We start from the raw sequence: 22,864 nt of genomic DNA on the forward strand, positions 1-22,864 counted from the left end.
GAAACTTCATTTCCTTTCTCTTATTTCACTTGAAAGTGGTTACTACTGTTATTCAATCACTATCCTTTTCTGTGAAGAGAAAAGGATATTGTCTTTCTTGAAAAAAGAAGAAAGATTGTTGTCCCATCCCATTTTATTTTCCAAGTTGTAGTTAGATAGGGGGAGCCTTCCCTTAATTAGGAGAGTTTTTACTCGTATGCTATGGTTGAAACCACAATTTTGTATATTTCCCCAAGTGTAAAAAATTTTGTGATGTCCCCTTCTAGCTAGTGACATCATGCTAGCCAATGATTAGCCTATAATTGGACCCTCGTAGGCTAATGTGGATGGTTAGAGGGTCTTCTAAGGATTGATTCTTCTCCAACATTCAGGGAATTGGCCTTTGTTCGATACCATTTGGACTCCATTTGCCATACTTACTATGTATAGTAAGTCAGGGGTAATAGAGATGGACCCTTCTATTTTTAGAAAGTGTGTTTGGTCACATGGGGAATTATGAGGAGAGATTCCTATTTCAGACGGCATAGCAATCTGACAAGTATTTCAAGAGATATTAAAGTTTAAGTGACTTAAGTGATTTATTTAAATATTTTAATGTTATTATAAAGTTATAAAGTAACTTATAATAATAAAGTCACTTTAATATTATAAGGTGCAAATATAAGAAAATCTTTTATCCCACATTGGGAAGAAAAGTAAGTGAGCTCCTACAAGGAAAGAATAAATTAACATGAGAGGTTCTTTTCTTATCATCGGATTGTTGTCAATTGCATTTGATATGAAATTGGGAGAAGAAGCCAAGGGTTTCTGATTTCAGTTAGCCATTGGAGAACATCAATTCTTCAATGTTGCAACCATTTGAGGTGGTGAAATATCCACTGAATTTGGCATTTCAGGAGAGCTTCACTCTGGAGTTATATTTGTGCTTAAAGTAAAGGAATAACAGAAAGGGTTTGAAGAATATTGAGGACTATCGAGTGCAGACCTGAAGATTCATTGGCAGCCATTAGTAATCGTTCTTTTAAAAGTTTGTTCTTGCTGCTACAGTATGCATGAACAGTACCCGTGAACAGTGCGCATGAACAGTGTCGCGCTACAGTATTTGTGCTTGATTCCGATTGCAACTTTCATCTCCATCATCGAGTATCACTATTATCAGGTTCCTCTTGCAACTATTAGTAGCTAGTATTGAAATCTTAGGCATATAATTTTGCTGTTGTAAGTGATAACTTAGAATCAGATTTGGTATTGCTGTAGTCTTTTTGTAAGCCAATTAGTCTTGGCAAATCCATAGCAGCATTGTACTTAGGAATGAATTCAATAAAGAAGATATATGTTGCATACCATTTGTTTGACGAAATGTCCTGTTAATAGCATATATGATCAACATAATAGTTGCATGCCAGTTGTTTGTCGAAATGTCAGTTGGCTGTAGGTATGCATTCCATATCTAGTTTTCATGTATATGCATTGAAAATACCAAAAAGAACTGCACTTGCATACTAGTTCATTGTAAGAGGTATTGTCAACATCATTGGTGAACTTCCTAAATTTCTTGGCAACTTTCAAAATGTATCAAACAATCTGAAATACAAAATTCAGAATAGAGAAAGACAACATACAAAGTGTTTGACAATATTCCTTGAGCCAAAATCAGTCAGTTTGGGCAAGGGATATTACAAATTTTCAACCAACAATAAATAAAGTTGATATTGAGCAGGTCAATTGATCTCAAAAAATTTACTCATATTCTAAGAATGGGAAAAATATATAGTTTTGATGAAGATTATCTCCTTCCCATGATGTCTTTCTTGGTGTTCACATGTAGATTCTGTTCCAATGTCCTCAGTATGCAATTAGTGCATTCATTATGCAATGTTTATCTTCTCTCAACCACAATACTTCTTTGACAGACAAATTTTTTTGCCATTGTGACCAGCTGAAGGACATGGTACTCAATCTAGGATTTGACACGTTGAACTCGCAATCTTTTCTTTTAATCGGTTTTTTTAAAAACCCACAATTAATGTAATGGGCTCGACTAATTGTTTTGAATTTTGATATGCCAATACTGAAAAACACTAATTTCCCACGGTTTTGTGTATTTTCCAAGTGTTTAACCAAATGACAATAAAGATAACAATGCACCAATTGATATTGCATTCACAAGATAACTGTTGGAATAACAATCACTATTCTACTTGAAATTCAGATATTATATTATTCTGAAATTCTGATACAATTCCACTAGATCAGCAGCTAGTAGAATTTATTCCACACACTTATAATAAAAAATAGATAAAGATTCTGACCTTTTAATGGAGGCTGATAGCTGATTGAAACTCGTTGTAAAACTTCCCAAACAATATAAAATTTGATAGAGATCTGAAAATACATCATAAACTCCCCATTGTGAACTATATGGTCTAATATTTCCCTTCACAAAGTATTGTGATCACCCTATGAAAGTTGTCGTTTTAGTTAGAGGTGTTGGTGGTTGAAATAAGCCACACCCAGACCAACAATGGACTGGTCCAAGAGGGGCCAATAGCTCAGTGGTAGAGCACTCCAGCAACGTATGGAAGGTCCTAGGTCGAGTCCTAGCTGGTCCATGTCTCAACATGGTATCAGAGCAAGTTTCTGAAGAGCCATTGCCACAATTAGTGCATCCCCTCTATCTTGAGGAGGAACTTGAGCTTAAAGTGAAAAGATGTGACAAGGGATAGAGATCATTTTTAGATTGAGTAGAGAGAGATTCTTGGTTACAAGTTATAATTGAGGACAATGCCAAGAATAATGAGAAGGAAGTTCAGGCCACTTCCTTCCAGCTAGACTTTGATGATTCTCTTCATAGAAGTGACATGTCTATCTTCAACCTTGGAAACTCTGCAGATTTGTATCTATCTATGGCAACTGAAATATGAGATTAGGACCTTCATTAGATGAAAGGACCAAACTGATCAGATAAGTCTTCTCCCTACTACCACATTTATTTGATAGTGTATGGTGCATTGCTTATGCTCATGTTATTTGTCTATTGTATGTATTGGACTAATGGTTGCCTTCATATTCATGAGACTAGAACTGCCCATGTGTAAGGTCGAGTTCTATAGCCCTTAGCTATGATTACATACAATTTAAGACATCTAATTTATCATAATCAATTTTTGAGCTATGTTTAACAGCAGATTATTACAAGTGTATGTGCAAATGCATGTGTGATTACAGGGGACACTCGAAGACCTTAGTAGTTAAGGCTTGACTGTTGTTATACTACTTGCAAGGGTTGCAAGTTTATCCAAAGCCAGATGGAGCTTGGATAATGTGATAAGCATTTTTTTCTTGGTTATTATCTCAAGTATTACTTTTATTTACTTTTAGTCAGCCTCTTATCACTATTCCTATATGTACTATAAAAGTTACTCTTGTTCTTTTCTTTGGCCCTCGAGGATGGGTTTTGCAGAAAAAGAAGAACGATACATTAGGAATGTTGTTGAGGCATTTGTATAGGTAATGGCAGCATCGAGGATTACAAAGCAAAGTCGAGACAAGAGGGCTCCCCTAGTAAGAGGGAGCGAACTAAGGGTATGCTCATGTGACAGAGGGAGTAGCTAGAGAATCTGCTTCAATTGACTTTCGAGGATCTTGGTTATATTTGTTCAGAGGGAGTGGACCATGTCGAGATGGTTCTCTAGTGATTAGCAGTCGCAGGACTCTATGATTCATGGATGGAGTCCCATGTGTGTAGGCTGGAAGGTTTTATGCTGTCACCTAGGTCATGATATTCCTGAATAGATGGATACTTGGTGAACTTGGGATTCACCAAGAGTGATGCAGACTCCAACCTTCTCATAAAGGTTGTTAATGGTGAGGCATTGATTTTGGTCCTTTATGTTGATGACTTATTTCTCACTGTGGCAGAGAAGCTCATCATTTAGTATCAGAGGGAGTTAGCCTTTGAATTTGAGATGAAGGATCTTGGCCTTATGTACTACTTCCTGGACTGAAAGTTTGGTAGAAGACCGCTGAGATCTTCTTGAGTCAGGGGAAGTACACTATAGACCAAAGTTCAAAAACTCAGACTCGCCATGGACTCGGCAAACCAAAAATGTGGACTCGGACTCGGACTCATGAAAGACTTGCGAAAGACTCGACAAGGACTCGGCTAAAAAAAAAACCATAGTTTTACAAAAAAACATAAAGAAATTAATGCATTTAGAGAACATAAGAGCCATAATTGAAACATTACACGTCATATGATCAACAAACGCGCAATATTTGAAATTTCATCAATCATACTCATAGTTTCAAACTTTCAACTCTAAAATGTATAATACCAAGATTTCTTCAATGCTAATTATGTTGTTATATGGAGCCTAATCAAACTCGGAGGTTAAATTTTCCCTACTTCCATCAGGGCAGTTTCCCCGTATATTTTTTGACGGGGGTTTGGGGGCAGCACCCCCAAGTTGGGGTCAAGGGGCATACTATTTTTATTATTTTATAAAGGCGTCGAGTGTTATTTTTCTATTGGCCCACGTCCAATTAGGGTTACCCCTTAACCCACAAAAAAGTCAAAAAGGGGAGGAGTTACGCCAAATGAAGGCAAAAAAAACTCATTTTTAAAGCTTGCCTGATGGTTTTTCTGGGTCGCGTGAGTCCATGCAAAAGACTCACGCGAGTCTTTCAAATGGACTCGCCAAGACTCACGACTCGTGGCTCCCACGGACTCGCGACTCATGGTGAGTCCATGAGTTTTTAAACTATGAAAAGGACTTTCAAAATACTTTACAAATATAAAGTTAATACAAAAAGGAGAAAAAAGAAAATGATATTATTTTTAATTGAAAAAACTATATAAGAAGTTGAAGAGTGAAGACGATTATCAATTGAAATTATCAAACACATTTTTCTTGAGATTGAACATTGTTCATCTTTTCTACCCTAACACAAAAATCCTTTCACAAAGAATGGATTTGAGGACAAAAGATACTCCTATTCATTTGAATAATGTCATCCCAAAATTATCATTGTGCTTAAAATATGCAGACTTTGGTTGTGAGATGTCAATACATATTTCAATTTGACATAAGAATGTGGAGTTTCTAAATTTTGATTTGAAGAAGCTTTCAACCTTTTTAAGTTTGATTTTTGAATATTTATTTAATAAAGATTTAAGAGTCAGATCTTTTAATGTTTATTTGTAGGCATTCCTAGGCTGATTGTGCCCTTTTTTATTGTTAATGATTATTAGGAACTGAATGCTAATTAATGTTATGTTTTGAGAGATGATAGGCAGACACACTCATGCAAGTTGAAGCACGCTTCATTTTAAAGAAGGCTTAAATATATTATATGTACTCATTTTACCTATTGCCTCACCTTCTTATGACTTGTTTGCAGCCTGTATTCATCCTAAGAAGGCACTTAGCTATATGTTCTTTCCTAGCCTCACTTATATGATGGAAAATAAGCTGCCATAACCATAAGGAATGGTGTGATTCATTCTATGATGAAATTTTAATATGTTTGAATGTTGATAAATGTTGTCGTACGCTGCTAAGGAGATTGCAGCCTTTGGTTGCTGCAAATTTAATACTTATAAGCTTGTTGTACTCCTAAGACAGTCACTCCATTCTAGGTATGCTGCATAATTTTGAGTAAGGTTTATATTTTAGATTCTAACATTAGATTTTTGCAATTAACATTCATGAATACAATTCATTAGAAAAATATTTTCATTGTCAATTTTTGTGTAGCTTACCACCAAAAATAATTTAAAATTTGAGGACGATTTCAATATTGTATGGCTGGATGACTATGCCACCACAACATTGGAAAATCATTACTCTCTAGCATGGATTTTTTTAATGTCAATCTCTATTGTTCTCTGTCAGATTCAATATTTGCATTTTTTTCTGAAAATCTTGCCACCAAAACTAATTTCTGTTACCTTCAATTATCAGTTTGTAGTCTAGAAGGCTATGCTGCCACTAGAATAAGTATTTCGTTACTTCCATATTTTGTGAAAGAATGCAATATTGAGTTGTGCAACTTATCGCCAACAAGTATTTATTATAAGATCAATCTAATCCTTTCACTATATGCTGTCACTTTGCCCACATCAGGATCTTAGTGGTCAAAAGGTGTTAAAGATCGTTATTGTCCAATGTGAAATTACAATAATTAGAAAAATCAGTTTGTGACATTATTCAATCACAACTATCCAAACAAATAACCTGAAATCAGATGGAGTATAAGGTTGTCAATGTTTTTGCACATAACCAGCAGTAACATGTTGACTCCCAAACCTCTATGAACTATACAGTTTGAACCATTCAATCCCTTATTTCAATCATACTTTGGCTGGACAACTTATATCAAAGTACTATTTTTTCTTATCTTAATTCATTGTAAAAAGGAAAATTCACTATTGTGAATTATTTTTGAAATGTCTTCTCTGTAATTGCAGTTGTCTTTCACAAAAAAACATATATGGTTGGATCATATATTGCCAAAAATATCTCAAATACTCTCCAAATTGACATGATTTTATTTATGATCCTACTTCAAATTTTGTCTTTTCTTGTAGTTTTTCAAAAAATATGTATAAATCCATTGTGGGGGCACTAGATTGCTTACCAAGATTCACAAGAACCCTCAAGCAATAATTCATAATTTATCTTATGTTGTTAAGTTCCTTTGGCTATAACAAGTGTCTCCCAAAACATGGATCTGAAACCAATAACTCCATTCTCTGTAGATTTGAACTATAATATTGATTTGAATATCTGTTTTGTGACTAGGTATTGAAAAAATCTTGTGCCATAATCTCTATCTCCATTCATGGTTTACCATATCACTCACTAGAAGAAGGAATAACTAGATGAGCAATATCAGTTAATACTGCAGAAACAAATAGATCTTGCTGCCACATCGTAAAATTCATCCAGTATCTTTATTGTGTTGTCTTTATCTAAAAGTTTCAACTGATGCATATTGTATCAGCGATTCAGCAGTTCCAAACATTTCACAGAATACCAATTTGATCTAAAGATAAGACAGAAGGCATCCTTCAGGATATCTTAATAACTACCTTCATTTCCTATACTAATAATTCTGAGTGTCTTGGATGAACATATTTGGTTATTGAATATTTCCCAAGAAGAATAGCATATACTACCATGTTTAATTTAGCAGGAAAACGTGCAATTCCATGTTTGCATCTTTAAAACTCAAAAGATTGTTATGAAGACTTGAAGATATACCAGCAAGAATGTTGTTGATGAAAACCAGCACACAATAACCTTGAGATACAATGCCAAGAATAGGAAGTTTATCACTCTTCAAAAATGGCTCATCTTTGTCAACATTTATGCTGCCAAGCAAGCAATAAAAAATGTCACTTCAATTTTTAAAATGTCTGCATTATGATCCGTAAGAAAAAGTATGTCTTGCATGCATTTACAACCATCTTTATCATTCTTTTACCATGCCAGTTTCTTAAAAATATATTCATACATTTTTTCTCATTCAAATATGTGACAATTTATATATGACTAAGATTCTGAGTCACATCATTAATTATTGGCAATGTATGATATAATCAGAGATTCGTAAAGCCTGACGATCTTTATGTACTTTCTGAAATGTACCATTTTTCCACAGAAAGACTATTATAATACATCAAACGTTGAAAAAGATCAGTCCAAAGGTAAAAGTGTTTTAGTATACAAGCTGCTTGCACAAAACTTTTACTCCAATTGCAACACAGGAATTGACCAAATGTTCACCATGTTACAGTGAACTGACGATCCTCTATTCATAATGGGCATGCAATAATTTTTGACAATTATACCTTCATTACAAGGATGGTAGTCGTAATACCTGATTGTGTACCAGAGATAATCTGTCATGTCCTTGGTTGTACTAATATGTTCTAAGAGGCCTGATGCCTTAAAAGAATTTTCCTGTAGAACTCCAATATGCTCCTCAAATATTTGCCACTTTTCAAAACCATCAACATTCTCATTTTGTAATATTTTGGATGGACTCATCTTCTTGTAAGGGGTAATTGATTTCATCAGGTTTGTTTGAGAATTCACCTGTTAAGGATAGCTCGATAGTTAGCATGACATATCCTATACAAACTAGCACAACAAAGGGACATGAATACTTAATCTTCACCACTGATTTCATGAAATTAGAGTATTATGCAACTATTTCAATGGCAAAATCTATTTGTATGAAAGCTCTTTATTTGTAGCACTTGAATTCTTCAAAAAGATGTAAACATTAACACAATGGTTTTTCAGATCAGCACTCAAATATAATTTATGTAGATTGGTATTTTCTAGTTAAGCAGTCTTGTATAAGACAGCTGTATTAGTTGCCTTGCAGCTGAGAGAAATCTCATAGATCTTGATCTTCAATTCAACTTATCTATGAAGTTTATCTGCTTAAGAAAAAACCTAACCTAGTGCAAATCCAAAATTCCATAATATATTTCTTCAAATCGCCTATAAAATCCTTCCAATTTTCTATAGAAGGCTCTAATGTTGTGTTGTGTGTTCAACATGGCCTAATAGGGCTCATAAAGGAAAAACTCCACATTTTTCATGTGTTTTTCCACCTTTTCTTTTCTCATTTGTGGCATGTTTGTGGCACAAGTTAAACTTTTGAACTTGCTGAATACTCAACAAGTACTTGCCAGAAAACTCGCCCCAAACTCTATCAATAACTTGGCACAAAAATCAATGAGTTAAACTCACAAAAACTCCGTCCTAAAAAATCTTGGTGAGTCCAAACTATGTTAGCAATGCAATAGATAGGTCAACACAGATTGATTCGGATAATAGAAATCAGAATATATAAATTTAGCAATAAAATTTTGCAAGGGGCATGCTTCTCTTCAAGACACCCTCTTAGTAAATAAGTTAGGAGTTAGATATTAATTTTAATAAACACCTTTGTAAACCAAAGTTTGTTGGTTAGGTAAGTAGTTAATAGCTGGTTGAAGAAGTTACAGAATGGAGAAATGTATGTTTGGGGCCCATCTTTTGATAGAGGAAGTATCAGTGTTTTCAGCTCTTACCCTTTTCTTGTTAATAAATAAAGTCTGCTTCATTTATAGGTCTATTTTTTGCCAATTTCTTTTTAGGTCTTATCCAACAGATCCATGTATATTGGTTAACAACGGGATCAGAATTGTATATTGACGATTCAAGAGGGATACTTTTCAAAAGTGTTTGTTGAAAATAAAGTAAAAACAATATGTTGTGCAAAGAATCAGGTATGTGGCATCTGGAATTAGTCATTTTGGGATCCAAATAACTAATAAATTAAAATATCTTAAATAATCAATCATATTCTCAGAATATGTGAAAATCAAGGCAAGAGAGTGAACAAGAATGCACAAGTAAGAGAATTGAAAGCTTCACATGTTATCTAGAACTAGTGGCAGGATACAAAGACTTAGAGGGAAAAAATGTTTTTAGTCAAAAGACCCTTCCCAAGAAGGTTTGTTTTGTTCCTATTTTTATGCCCTAGGTGGCTCCATTCAACCTGTTATACTGCACAACTCAAGAAATGGAATCTTTACCTTATACTATGGACCAACAACTACTTATGGGGTGTACTTGTGTAATGTCCCCTTTTTCGCTCTAGTTTGTTTTGGGGACTGTTACCCTATTCTAGAGACTCGTAGACTAGTCAGAAGCAGAAATTATGGTTTCCTACCTCTGGAAGGATGTTTATGCAGTTTCGAAGGCTTACATGTTGGAATTTGTCAGTTTGAATTCTGGATTCCTCTTGGGTTTTCAGAAAGCTTTGCAATGAGGGTACATGCATAGCAAGTTATGGAGTTTGACCAACTTACTATTTTTAGTAAGTGGAGGCAGAAGCAGTTGAGTTCTCTGGGGTTTTTTGGGTTTTCTGAGAGCTCTGCGATGGTATAACATGCAAACCAATCTGAGGACCTTTTTTGGGACTTACTATTTTTAGTAAGTTCGGCCGCTGCTCAGAATGTGGTAAAAATCATTTTGGAAACACTTACTATTTTTAGCAATATGCTATTTATAGTAAGTACTATTTTTGGCAGGGATTTTGCAACTCAGCTCAGTGACTATTTCTGGCAGTATTATTTTGGCAGGATCCTATATTCACTCAAATGACTATTTTTAGCAATTCGGTTCATATCTCCAACTTAGTTCAGTTTTGGTGATTTCCAGCACTTCAATCTCCAGCTCGATTTGGCAATAATCAGTATTTGAGGAGAAGGTATTTTTAATATATTAATACCTTAGGCATGAGGTATTAATATTTGATTATTTTATGGATGGACGACTTAGGAGGGGAGAAAATATTAATTTTATCCTAAGTCTATTTGGGCAAAATTTGCATATGACTTCAAGGGGGTCGTCATGGTGTTAATAATTAAATTATAACTAAAGGCAAATGGGGTGATTTTTTAAGTATATTGCCTTAGTAATATTTTTTATTTGGAAGTCATGGTTGGGCGCCCACTTTACACTTTATTTTATGACACTTATATTTATTAAAAAGGGTGATTTTGGGTGAATGTGAGTTGGGCGAACTTGTGCAAGGAAATGAAATGAAATGCAACGCCAAATGTGGATGAAATGGAATGGCATTTGGTTTGGGTGCATTTGGAGAGCATTTGAATTTGAATTTGGCTGGCAAAAAGTTATAAATACAGACCTTGGGCTCTCATTTGGCATCAATGAAAATTTGTATAACGAAGTGGTGCCAGATTCGTGCTTCGAAGTTGCGAGCTTCCTAGCTTATGTCGGTTTCGTGCTTGAAAGATAGCACCTAGCTACGGAGAGACTATTTCTCACTCAGAGGAATAGATAAAGTGTATTGGGAATGGTTGCTTCAGTTGGTTTTCTGTTTTTGGTGTGAGTTTGTGTGTTTCCGGGTTGCTGGTTGGCATCATGGCTGAAGCGTATTTCCACTCCTAGTTTCCTATGCAGGTTCCTGTTGATTTTGGGTATTGGCTCTAAAGATTTCTATGCTCCCAACGATAAAATTTGTAAGTTTATAGCCCGTAGTATTGAGTTTCCAAATTTTAATTGCAAATCGAACTTTTCAGCTTAGACGTTTTGGTTAGGGAGTGCATTGGGTTGCGTGTTGAGTGTTTGGGGTTATATTGTTGTTGTTTTCCTGTTGGTTCTTAGTCGCTATATGCTTATTATCAGTTTGGGTGTGTTGTTGGGTGATTTGAGTGGGTTTTGAAAGAGTTAGGAGCATTTTGGTTTGTTTCGGTGTTGTTGGTTATGCATTTCCAGCTTGCTGTCATAAATATAAGATTTTCGAAAGTTGGTCGTTGGGTGTGCTTTTGAGAGTCTGAGTAGATTGGGTGGTTAGATGATGATTGGAGGTGTTGTTGCAGTTGTCAGCTCAATCAGCATTTTGCTATCAAATTTCATATTTATTGTAATGCTGGTTGGTAGTACTAACAACAACATTTTGGCTTTCTACTGTCCCACTGCATAAGTGGAAGAGGTTAGCTTGGCCGCCTATCTTGAGTTTGTAATTTTGTCCTCTCGCTAAATAAGCGGTGGAGTTGATATTAATTTCTATTTCTAGTCCTCCCACTGCACAAGTAGTTGAGTGATTGCATTCTTCAATTATTTGGCTTGTCCTTGGCTGGTTTACCGACAAGTGATTGCATAGTTTTCAAAATCCCGCTGTATAAGCGGAAGGGGTTGGCTTGCCGCCCGAAGATTGTCATCATTTTCAGTTATCCGCATCTAACAATCCCCTCTACACTGTATGCTCTCACCCTCCTAGCTTGGGCTCTCGGTGAACAGAAAGTGGAGTTACTTTCAGCAACATTTGGTTTTCATTTCCTAACCATAACAAGTGTTGTGTTGAATGTAATTGTGGAAAAAATTGGGAAAAAATTAAGGGGGATATTACAAATTTCAGCCCTAGCAGATGAGGGGTTGAGAACTCAATGCACTTGAAGAGATGCAATTTATTTTTGTCAAATGGCAACTATATGGCATTTGCGTCATTTAGCTTATTTTGATAAATGGTTATTCATGGAGATTCTCAAAACATGGTAGCAAAGCATAAAATTTACCAACCATGGGACCATTTCCCTATAGAAACCTGCAAATCTAGTTGCAATGCCTGCACAAAATTTTAAAAGGCTAAGGCTGCAGATTGAATCAGCATTATGTTTCATGCCTAGTTAGTTTGATAGTAGAATAATGTATTTTAAAAGGGGCTTGTTGATTGTCCAAGTAGAAATTACTCTATTATTGTCCCTTGGTAATTGACTAATATCTCTAAGCTAAACTCGATTCAAGATTGTAGAGGCAATGATTATCCTATATTTATAGTAATGACCTTTCACTTTACCATATTTGAAAAAAAAAAAAAGAGGGAAATCTGGGGACACATCCCCATTTCTGGAACGTTCCGAGGACTGGGGGACAACTAGGGCATGTCCCCTAGCCATCCCCAAAAATACAAAAATGACAAGAAACATCCCTGAACTGAGGGGACACGGCAGGAGATTGGAGGGGATGGCTGGCCATCCACAGGATGGTTAGGGGACGTCACAAACATCCCCAGTGGTCCCAGAGATGGCCAACCGTCCCCTTCAAAATGTCGCATTAAAAAAAAACATTTTAATATTCTTTTTTTGGGCCCCACCCCCCACTCACGCTACATGAGGATTTGAATTGTTCAGATCTGTTGATCATGGTTAGTCATGATATGTACATGAGGGTTCCATATTTATATCAACAATTAGTGCTCAGATCTGTTGTTATACTAAACATATTTTATAATTTTTCTCATATAAAAATCTCTTTAGGTTTATGTCAATTTCACAAATAATTCAATTTCAGATCAGCTATCATAGTTGATTATTTTCAGCATTCAAAGGTTCCTAAATTCATATCAGCCTTGTTGATTTTTGGATCCGTTGTTCATAGTTGGATACTTGATTGATATTAAATTTTTTGCTGCTACTGCTGATCAACATTTACTTCATTAGGGTTTCTTCATCATCTCAAATTGCACACATTAAGAGAATTGCATATTTCCAAAGGTTGTTCAGTTGGGAACATTATAGACTTGGAGAGTATAACACTATGAATCATCAAATGTGTTTGTGACTATTATCAGTAAGAAGCATTAGGCACAAACTACAAAATCAATTTGTGTCATGTGGAGAAACAACAGGGCAAAAATGGCATCAAAAACTAGATGAGTAACAAAAAATTTAGAAATATTTGCAAGTTGAATCAAATGTTGTAGTAGATCTGACAAGACCTAAAGTTCATAAGTGCTTAAAGTTTCTCAAATCATAAGCTTTATCAGAGACCCACACAAAAATTAGTCTTACCAGATCATGAGCACTTTATCTGATTTTGATTGTGTGTTGAGAGATGCAGATTAGGGGTAGCAATATACTTTCCTTTTTTTGTATTTTCATATTTTAATTGAAAGTGAATCTTGTGGCCTTTGGGCATTTTGTTGTAACTTGTATACTATTTTTAATATCACGTGCTGATGCATATTGACAATGAATTATGAGAGCAATTTGAACTAAGCTTTGACATTGTCACATTTCAATTTGTTAATTTGTTTGACTTTGACTCTCATGTTAACTCTCAATTTAACATAAATGTTATAGATTAAGGTTCTATAATGTATATATGCATACTTTATCCATGTTATCATATGAATATTTAAAATTTTCAATATTTTTATATAATCGTCCCCTTTGTTGTCCCCTGACGATCCCCAAAAATGGCTCAAAAAATCAGGGACTTGGAAACACGTCTAAAGTCATGTCGCCACAACTCTCTATTGGCCAACACAGAATAGAATTTTCTAGTTGAGTATCCCATCCTCTCTTGAAATAAGGAAATCCCTAATGCTGTTTGGATTGATCATTTGGGCATGACCTCAATGTTTCGGTTGTCAGGTCTTGACTGTAGGATAACTCAATGGTATGATGTGCTTTGCTGGATACACAAAGGGGACTTATGGTTAGGCAAAATCAGTTCTATTCGTACGGGTTCCTTAGGATTCAACGGTTATGATTTCATCAGATTTTACTTTAACACGATGTTGTTTCAACTTCCACTTGATTAAAAAAAGGGAAAACGGGAAAGGGAAAGAGAGAGAATGACTAATTAATCTACCTGAGACAGCATGTTCAAAAAAATAGATAGAAACCTTGAAAAACCAGACTAAACATCATCAGCTAATGAAGCACAACTTTGTAAAAACTAGTGCAATCTTCAATGGGAGTTAGATTTTCATGCTATTAAACATAAACACAAAATCAGATATTCATTCATTTAATGTTTAATAACCGAACAAGAGCATAAAACTGGTTCAGATTAACCATGCAAGAGGAAATGACATTCAGTCAATCCTTAACGGTGTGAACACTAAGGTTTCTATCAGATATAATCCTAAAAATACCATCTGAACTTAAACTGCATAACAAGAAAAATAAAAGATGAAGGAGACCAAACAGCTTTAATATCCATTAAATCTACATAAATTTCACCCAAGTTTCAGCAACAATCTTAAAAAACTTCTTACAAAATGAGGGAGAAACTATCCCTTTTATAGACATTCAAAAATGGATGAATGGCCAAGATTTAATCTTACAAGTGGCCCAGTTTCATCCTATAAAACATGGCTACCCATACCCATTGATGAAGAGCAAAATATCACCACCAACCATCAACTAACTAATAACTACCAACTACCAAACATAAAGTTGCTCCAAAAAGTGCACTTGCACGGAGCTCAATATATGCAATAATTTTGAATAGTTGACAAAAAACTTTATCCTGAAAAAGTGCATTTAGAATTTAAAAGAAACAAATATTTCAAGAAAGCACTTTTTCTTTCCCCGAAGTAGACTCTTTCTCCAAAAATTCAAATTCCTCACGCGAATACTCTTCCCAAATGTCTCAGTTTGCCACATGCTCTTCCCGAACATATTCTTGAAACCTTATGCAAACAGGGAACAATTCTTTATTAGAGGGAAAGGGAAGATTGTGCATTTTGAACCGCACACCCTCAAGATGAGTGTCCACTACCCTCAATTGTTCGCGCCAATGAGATTGATGATCGCTAAAACGCAGCATGTCAACATGTAGCTTGCCAATACACTCTAAGTCTTCCACAGAGTATGTAGTTTTATCAGCCTTCAACCTGGCATTCCATTGTGACACCACATCAGCATCCCCCATGGTATTTGTTATCACAAAATCTCGCACCCTTGCTAAGCTATCAACTCAGCAACCTTGTGAAACATGGAAACAACCCCGAAGTGTGGGACCTTGCGCAAGGGGGTTGAATCTTCGGAGAAGGCCGACTTCCTTCTCAATCCAGGTGCAGGTTTTGAACCAACTCAACACTTCAAATCTAACTCCTAGGCCTATCGTAACAAATTGCAAAGGTAAAGGGAAGAGAGAAATGCTTAAAACAAAAGGAGGTGATGCACCAAGAAGAGATTGTTTCTCTCCCTACCCGAAATGACACAAAGAATTAACTGAAACACCCAGGAGATGCACAAACTTCAGTTGTATGAGTGACCCCAATGCATGTATGAAGGTTAGAATCCACTGAATGCCAAGAGAGGGGAAGGTTTCCCACAAGTCACACTCAAAAATAAATTTAACACAGCATATATGAGAGAAGAACCACAAAACATAAACCTATGATGAAGGTAAGGAAACATACACAACATACATAAGTTGAAAGAAGGCAAGAATGGTGATTTCAATTAATTATAAGGCCAATGGCCAAACTTACAATTGCATAAATGCAAGATAAATACAAGAGAAGTGGGAGAGCATGGAATAGCTCAAGCCAGCAGGGAGAGAACCCTTTACAATGAGGCTTCACAACCTTTATATAGAAAAATGGTTACAAGAGTGATTGTAATGTCCCCTACTAGGTTTAGCCCTGATTTAACCATAATTAATCTATTTCCATATTCTTATGACTTAAACTAGATTGATTAGGAAGTAAATCTATCTTAACCATGAACCAAATCAGGAATATTTCATAGTTCAATCGGATTATCAATTATAAAATTGTTCATCCCCTATACTAGGGTGCCTCCATGCAGAATCGAACTGTGGACCTTCAGTTTACAAATATAGATTTACTAGGGTTCATCCCCTATGGCCTCCATTATTTAATCATATTTATATTGCATTTGACAATATATTACTATTTTCTATTCTATAATCCATGTTTACATATTCCTAATTTAACATGTATTCTCTAACATATATTCAGAAAATATCCACTATCCAATATATTTATCTATTAAAGTATATTCCTAATTATGCATTGAGATGTATTTATTAACATTTAAGAACCCTTCATTACATATGTGATAAAATGTTCATTCCTTATATTTATCAACATATGTATTACAATATTCATTAATATACGTATTAAAATATTCATTATTAATACTCATTAATATTCATTCATTAATATACGTATTAAAATATCCATTATTAATATTCATTAATATTCATTCATTAATATACGTATTAAAATATCCATTATTAATATTCATTAATATATATATTAAAATATTAACTATATCTATTTACGTATATATTTGTAACATCCCTTACCTGTCTGCACCCGCAGTAGTGGCTCCCAATCTGCAATTCCATGTTGCTCTTCTCAGTTTTCCTTATACCTCCCGCTGTCCCCTTTTTTCCCCTTGCTGGAGTTAATTCTGATGTATGGTTGCTGGGAGTATTTACCCGATTTTTGGGTCTTCGACCTTCCTTGCGTTGGCACTCGCCTAAACTGGAAATGGAATTTCAGATAAAAACCATTCCATGCCTTTTTCAATGAAACGATCACTAACATATATTCATACATTCCATCGGGTGTGTCCATTGGAAGATAGAGACAGATTTATTTGTTAAGGTTATAATCGTGCCCCTTAGTAATTAAGTGGTTAGTTATAATTACTTCTTTATTGATTAGTTCTTCCTCCTTAATGACGAATTATGGTGATTGTTGTATCCTCATTTTAAACGCTTCTTTCTATAATCGATTCCTTATTAATCTCTGATATATAACAGTTTACGTACCCACTGGTATTTTATCCACCCATGATGACTAGTCTTTCAATAATAGTTATTATACTTTTTCTGATTCACTGATCTTTGATCGATACTTGTCAGTGTTATACTGACATCTACGGATCCTTGGTTGTATTGTTTCCCTGTATACATGATATCTTAAAGCTGTGATCAGTATTGGCTTGTGGATTGCCCGTATGGGGGACATCACAGCTTATCCCATGGGATACAAATAAAAATAAATAATAGAAACAACGATGTTCGTTTTTTTCTAATCAATATGGATTTATGGATGCCTAACCATAATCAATTCTATGCTGATTGAATGTTGGCTTACGGTATCTTATCTCGAATGTTCTCATTATATATTTATTTTATTACTATTCATTTATTTATATTACTTTTATTATTATTATTAGATAAATACGAAATTAATATTAATAATTAATAAATAGAAATTATATATTAAATCTTGTGGTGACCACCTTAATATTATATATTAAATTATATATTAATATTATTAATTACATAATAAATGATAATTTGTTATTATGCTGAAGAATCACAAAATCTATTATTGATTACATCACTCAGATGTGGGTTTATGACAACCCTCTCCCTTTAGAGGAAAATCGTGAAGTCTCATAAATGAGACGATTTTGCAATCTTATTCAATGTTAATTAATAAATGTTTTAATTATCGTATTTAGCTAATCCAATAATCCAATGTCAAAAGAGGGGTTATGACAGTGATCATGACCCCTGTATGTCAGTCTGGGAGTGCAGGGAAGTGCATGCACTTGACTTCTGTACATGCAAGCAAACTAGCCATACCCACAAAAGGCAACCTTGAGAAGGGTGGATTGACTGACCTTCCAAAGTCCGAGTATGCAGACATGACATAAGTCACTGCAACAACCATGGCCTCGTACCTCCCTTGATGGAAATCCTGCCAAAAACATTAAATGCACTACTGTGGCTCCACAAAAGAAGGTGCACAAGTCACAAAAGTCGTCAACGCATTTAAAGCTTTGAGTGTCAATCACGCCATCCGGAAGTGTTGCAAGCCAGAAGTAATTTGGAACTTTGGAAGACTTCGAAGACCTGGGTCACCAAAGTTGGGAAGACTTAGCAACTTGGGAACTTCAGGGTTCCGGAGTTCTGGGGTAGAAGAACTAGGAACTTGGGAACTTGGGAGTTCCGGAGTTCCAAGGTTGAAGAACTAGGAACTTGGGAACCTGGGGGTTCTGGAGTTCCGGGATTGAAGACTTAGGAACTTGGGAACCTAGGGGTTCCGGAGTTCCGGGATTGAAGACTTAGGAACTTGGGAACCTGAGGGTTTCGGAGTTCCGGGATTGAAGACTTAGGAACTTGGGAACCTGGGGGTTCTGGAGTTACAAGGTAGAAGAACTAGGAACTTCCTTCTAACAAGACAACACTTCACACTTCATAATTCCATTGCTTTTCTCCTTGATCAACTGGGGCAGCGCTCGTCCATAGAACATATCTCTGATCGGTTCTTACTGATGGAGCAAGGGTGTCATAAAATGACAACAGTATCCTTCCAGCCAATGACTAATGCCTTAAGGATGTCCTCACCAATGCTCTCAATGCCAGACAAGTACTCGTCACATTCCTCCTGAGTTTTTCTGAAGACGCTCGCCGTGTCCATTTTCATGTTGAGAATCCAGAACCACTCCTTGAAAGTATTGATATCATAGGGATCCAGGATAGTGTGTAGTGTGGGAATTTGGGTGTGAGTTCTGAAGAGAGCCCTCATGAGTGGTTGAGCCAAGCCAATTGCCTCCTAAATTTTAGCATACTCATTTTTCACCTCCACCATCTTTATCCGAGTTTCATGTATTTTGAGTGTTACTTCAAACACATCATCAATAATCTTCTTTCCTCTTGTCATAATGCCCCGGATCCATTTTCTAATGGCCCTAGCAGTGTCACGCACTCCTTCGAATTCAGCAGTAGTCTTTGTGCCAACGCCAATGAAGGAGCATGGGACTCAGCGGTATGTTGGAGCGGTCTTAACATGTGATCTATGTACCCCTCGGCTTGCTCAACACGAGCTCGATACATATCCCTTTCAGCAGTTATTTCATCTAGCTGTCTGAGCATATTCTGTACGAAATCTTTGAATTCTTCCCTCTCCTTCTCTTTGGTTGCTCGCCCTATTGGGATGGATGTGACGCTATAGTCAGCCAATGCAACCTGATTTGTTGGTTTGTCTGCAAGTGGAGCAGCAATATGAATTGTACGATTTCTTTGCTCATCCTTAGTGATTCTAGAGTAAGTCTTCGTCTTTTTCTTTCCTTTAGATTTTATTTCTCCTATCCGAGAGAAGATATCCTCCAGGTTAATTGGTGGCTTGACAGACACTTTTCGCTATGCTCGAGTTATTACCAGTCCTGAGGGATGGTCTCTCCAGATGTGACTACTAAATCCCCACTTTGTTCTTTGGATGCCCCAACCGATTCACTACTTATCTGCAACTGATCGGACACAAAAGGAGGAATGGGTGCAGTATCAAATCCTTTACTCAGGGTTGAGTTCTCTCCCACCTCACTAAGCAACTGATGGGTATCCTCTAGTGGCGGCTGCTCTTCAGTTCTGCTGGGTTCTTGGGTTCTATCCTCTTCCCTTTCTCCCTCAACCGTGGTGTCATCCTTGTTGCCGCCTCCTAGCTGCAACTCATGCCTGCTCCCCTGTGTGGGTTCTTGTTTGTCAGCTCCTTGATCCGGTGCAATCTCTCCTTCGTCAACCTAATTTTCAGGTCCATCCAAACCAATGATCATTGCCTCCATTTCTTGCCGACTTTGTATTTACGGATCATTTGCCCCTGATGCAGTAGGATCATCCTATGAAGGTGGAGTTGGTAAGTGGTCAAGTTCAATCACATCATCCTCTGAACTGGTGTCCTTGGATGAGGAAGTAACCTTTGGCCTCCTGATCGGCATCTTTTCTCTTCTTGCCCTTTTTGACGTTCGAGTCCCCCTATTGGCTCTTGCTTTCTTTCTCTTTTTTTTTAGGTTTCTCAACCTCTTCTTTTGGTGCGCTTGATGTTCCTTCGTCTTCTAAAGACTGGGAATGGAGACTACCCATCAAATTATATGTAAATTGGGTTCCCTCATGGGTTGTCTTCTCTATCTATTGGGATAGCCAATTATCTGTGTATCTTCTTGGACCCTCCATGAAAACTTCAAAATCTGTGATAGGGTCTTGAGTCCAATCGATGGCTGGCGGGAGGTCCCTGACTGCCTCAAATTCTTGGACTTGCAAGCAATTTCCATAGTCTATTACCTAATCTGGAACCTGGCGGTACTCATAAAGTCGCATTTGTTCAACACTCGACCTCGAATATTCCCGCCGACGAACCTCAAAGTCATCTGAACAAATGTTTCAGTAGTCCTCTATTGATGCCTTGGCCCTGTAATGCTTGTCGTAGGCCTTCTTTCCCAATCCAGCAAGAGCAAAGCATTTCTTAGGGAAGTGCTCCTGTAAGCAATATGACGTCAACTCGTCGAATGATTCCATGGTTTGCACCGAATTCTTGAAGTGTACGTCAAGGTTACCTAAGATCATAGGGAACGTGAATCCTAATTGCTTTTTGTCCCTAAGTATGTTGCCTATTGGGTGTGCCTGCCTTTCTAACTCCATGAGGACTAATCTATCTGATGGGTAATGCGGAAGCCGATACGGTGTTCCCTCAAAGCCTGATATTCTGATGTAGGTGAATCTGGGGAACTGGATGAACCATGCACCGTATTTCCGAATCAAGGCGGTAGCCTACTTTGACAGCCTTATGTGCAACCCTCCTTGCATTAATCTAACCAGGCGCATTGTAAAAGCATCATTCACACGCTCGTACTAACCAATCGCATATGCAATGTTGTTCTTTTCTCTTTGGGCTATGTCATACTAATGCAACTGGGGGTAGCAGTCGTATACTTTCACCTGATTCGGCCCGTTCCCAATCTCACCTCTTTTGATTAATCCTGGTAGTGGCTGATGTCGAGCAAACATATAGACCAGATAGGAGGTCATGGCGAAGTACTTTTTCTCTTCGAGCTCAACCAGTTGTGTATGAATGTTATCACTAATGATTTGAGTTCAGTCAAACTTAGATTTCCCAGCAAAGACTTGCTTGGTAAAGTAGAACATCCATTCCTCAAAGAGATTGGATTGTGGAGGTCCCATGACCCGGCTAAGCAAGGTAACCATATCGCCATACTCATTGTGGAAATTGCTTTTGTGGGTCTTTTTACCGATCCTAGTGCTTGGGGGTCTTCTTTCTTTGAACCACTCATTTATCAGTGTTTTGCACGAAATAGGATTCATGTCATAAGTAATTTGTGCTTCATCCATGGTTACGGCAGTGGGACTATCAGGAAGCGAGATATCAAATGCTTCCCCAATGGCTTCAGGTGTGAAGTCGGCCATTACCATCCCTCTCAGCACCACTAATCTGGTTTACGGGTGATAATGCTTAGCGGCTTCGACCACTAGTTCGTAATTCTGCACAGCCAATGGAAAACCAGCAACCTGAGCAATACCACTATCCAACATCCGTCTAGGCTTGCCATAGGCGTTAGGAGAGTATACTTTGTTCCTGAAATCCTGAATGTCGATATGTCCCAGGTCTCTATCTCCTATATTGTCCCACACACTTTGGACCTTTGACTCTTTGACCCCTCCCCCTTTGTACTGATAATTCATTTTCTCAAACTTGCAGGGAATGTCAACTTTGGAAGTCCGTGATGCTCCAGTTGCGCCAGGTGCTTCTGAAGACTCTGTCGCTGATTTAGGCATTTATCTTGCACACCCAGACACAAATTACGAGACAAGTTTAACAAAAAACGTGGGTTAGCAGTGCCAGAAGATGACGTTAGCGCAAAAAATTGTTAAAAGGTGAGAGTTTAAAACGAGATATTCAAATTTTGTGTTTTAGATTGCGATCTGGATATTTGAAAATCAGTTGGTTATTTGGTAGTTGTTGCTCTTGGAGCGGATTTTCGAAATGTTGCTCCTGATTGTTGATATTAAAAAGTTGCAAACGCTATTGGATTGCACAATTCAGTGTTTTAATTTTCAGTTTTGTAGAGTGCTGATTGTGGATTAGAATTCCTAGATTTTGTCTAAGTCTTGGTTTCGATTGGAAAGTCGATTTTAGCAAATGATGGATATCCCTAGGGTGCTTAGTTTTTCAAAATTAATTTGAATTTACTTTCTATCAAACCCTAGGTTAACAAACATGATAATTTTGCACAATCTTAACTATTTGGAGTCGAAATTTGAACTTACCTGGCAGCGGTTAAGCTTGTAGATCGTTTGTCTTTGCCGAAACAGCCTTCTCTTGCGCGATGTTGAATTTGCTCTTGATTTCAAAAAAACCACTGAATTTAAAGTGTCTCCCTTTGAGAAATTCGGGATTTTGATAGGTGTTGCAGATGGTCAATTTTTATTGGGGTCTTTTGTCGGCGAATGATGGGGAAATCGCAATGCTCTGAGATTATACGAACTTCGTTTTGCCTACTCTCGACTTTGATCCTTTGATTTTGAACGTTTTCCTCTGTGTATGAACCACGCCATAACAACTTCAGGCTTTGTGAGAATTTTGGGCTCTTTAGGCTAAATGCGTGATTTTGCTTTGACATCTCTCTTGCCTTAAGTCTTCAACTTTGGGATTTTGGGTCAAAACGTAGACTAGGGCTTCAAATTGTTTTCAATGT

General features: G+C 36.7%; 1 protein-coding gene across 1 annotated transcript in view; it reads right to left on the bottom strand.

Annotated features, from left to right (window-relative positions):
• Nucleotides 1-22,864, bottom strand: part of LOC131068392 (beta-galactosidase) — a 112,405-nt gene that overhangs the window by 57,196 nt on the left and 32,345 nt on the right. Inside the window, exons 11-12 of the mRNA XM_058003574.2 lie at nt 7,888-8,105; nt 7,269-7,378 (exon numbers count right to left, since the gene is read on the bottom strand). Of these exons, the coding sequence (XP_057859557.2) occupies nt 7,269-7,378; nt 7,888-8,105 (328 nt within the window). The remainder of the gene's footprint in view (nt 1-7,268; nt 7,379-7,887; nt 8,106-22,864) is intronic.

This window comes from Cryptomeria japonica, chromosome 5, assembly GCF_030272615.1.
Source record: "Cryptomeria japonica chromosome 5, Sugi_1.0, whole genome shotgun sequence".
Classification (NCBI taxonomy): Eukaryota; Viridiplantae; Streptophyta; class Pinopsida; order Cupressales; family Cupressaceae; genus Cryptomeria; species Cryptomeria japonica.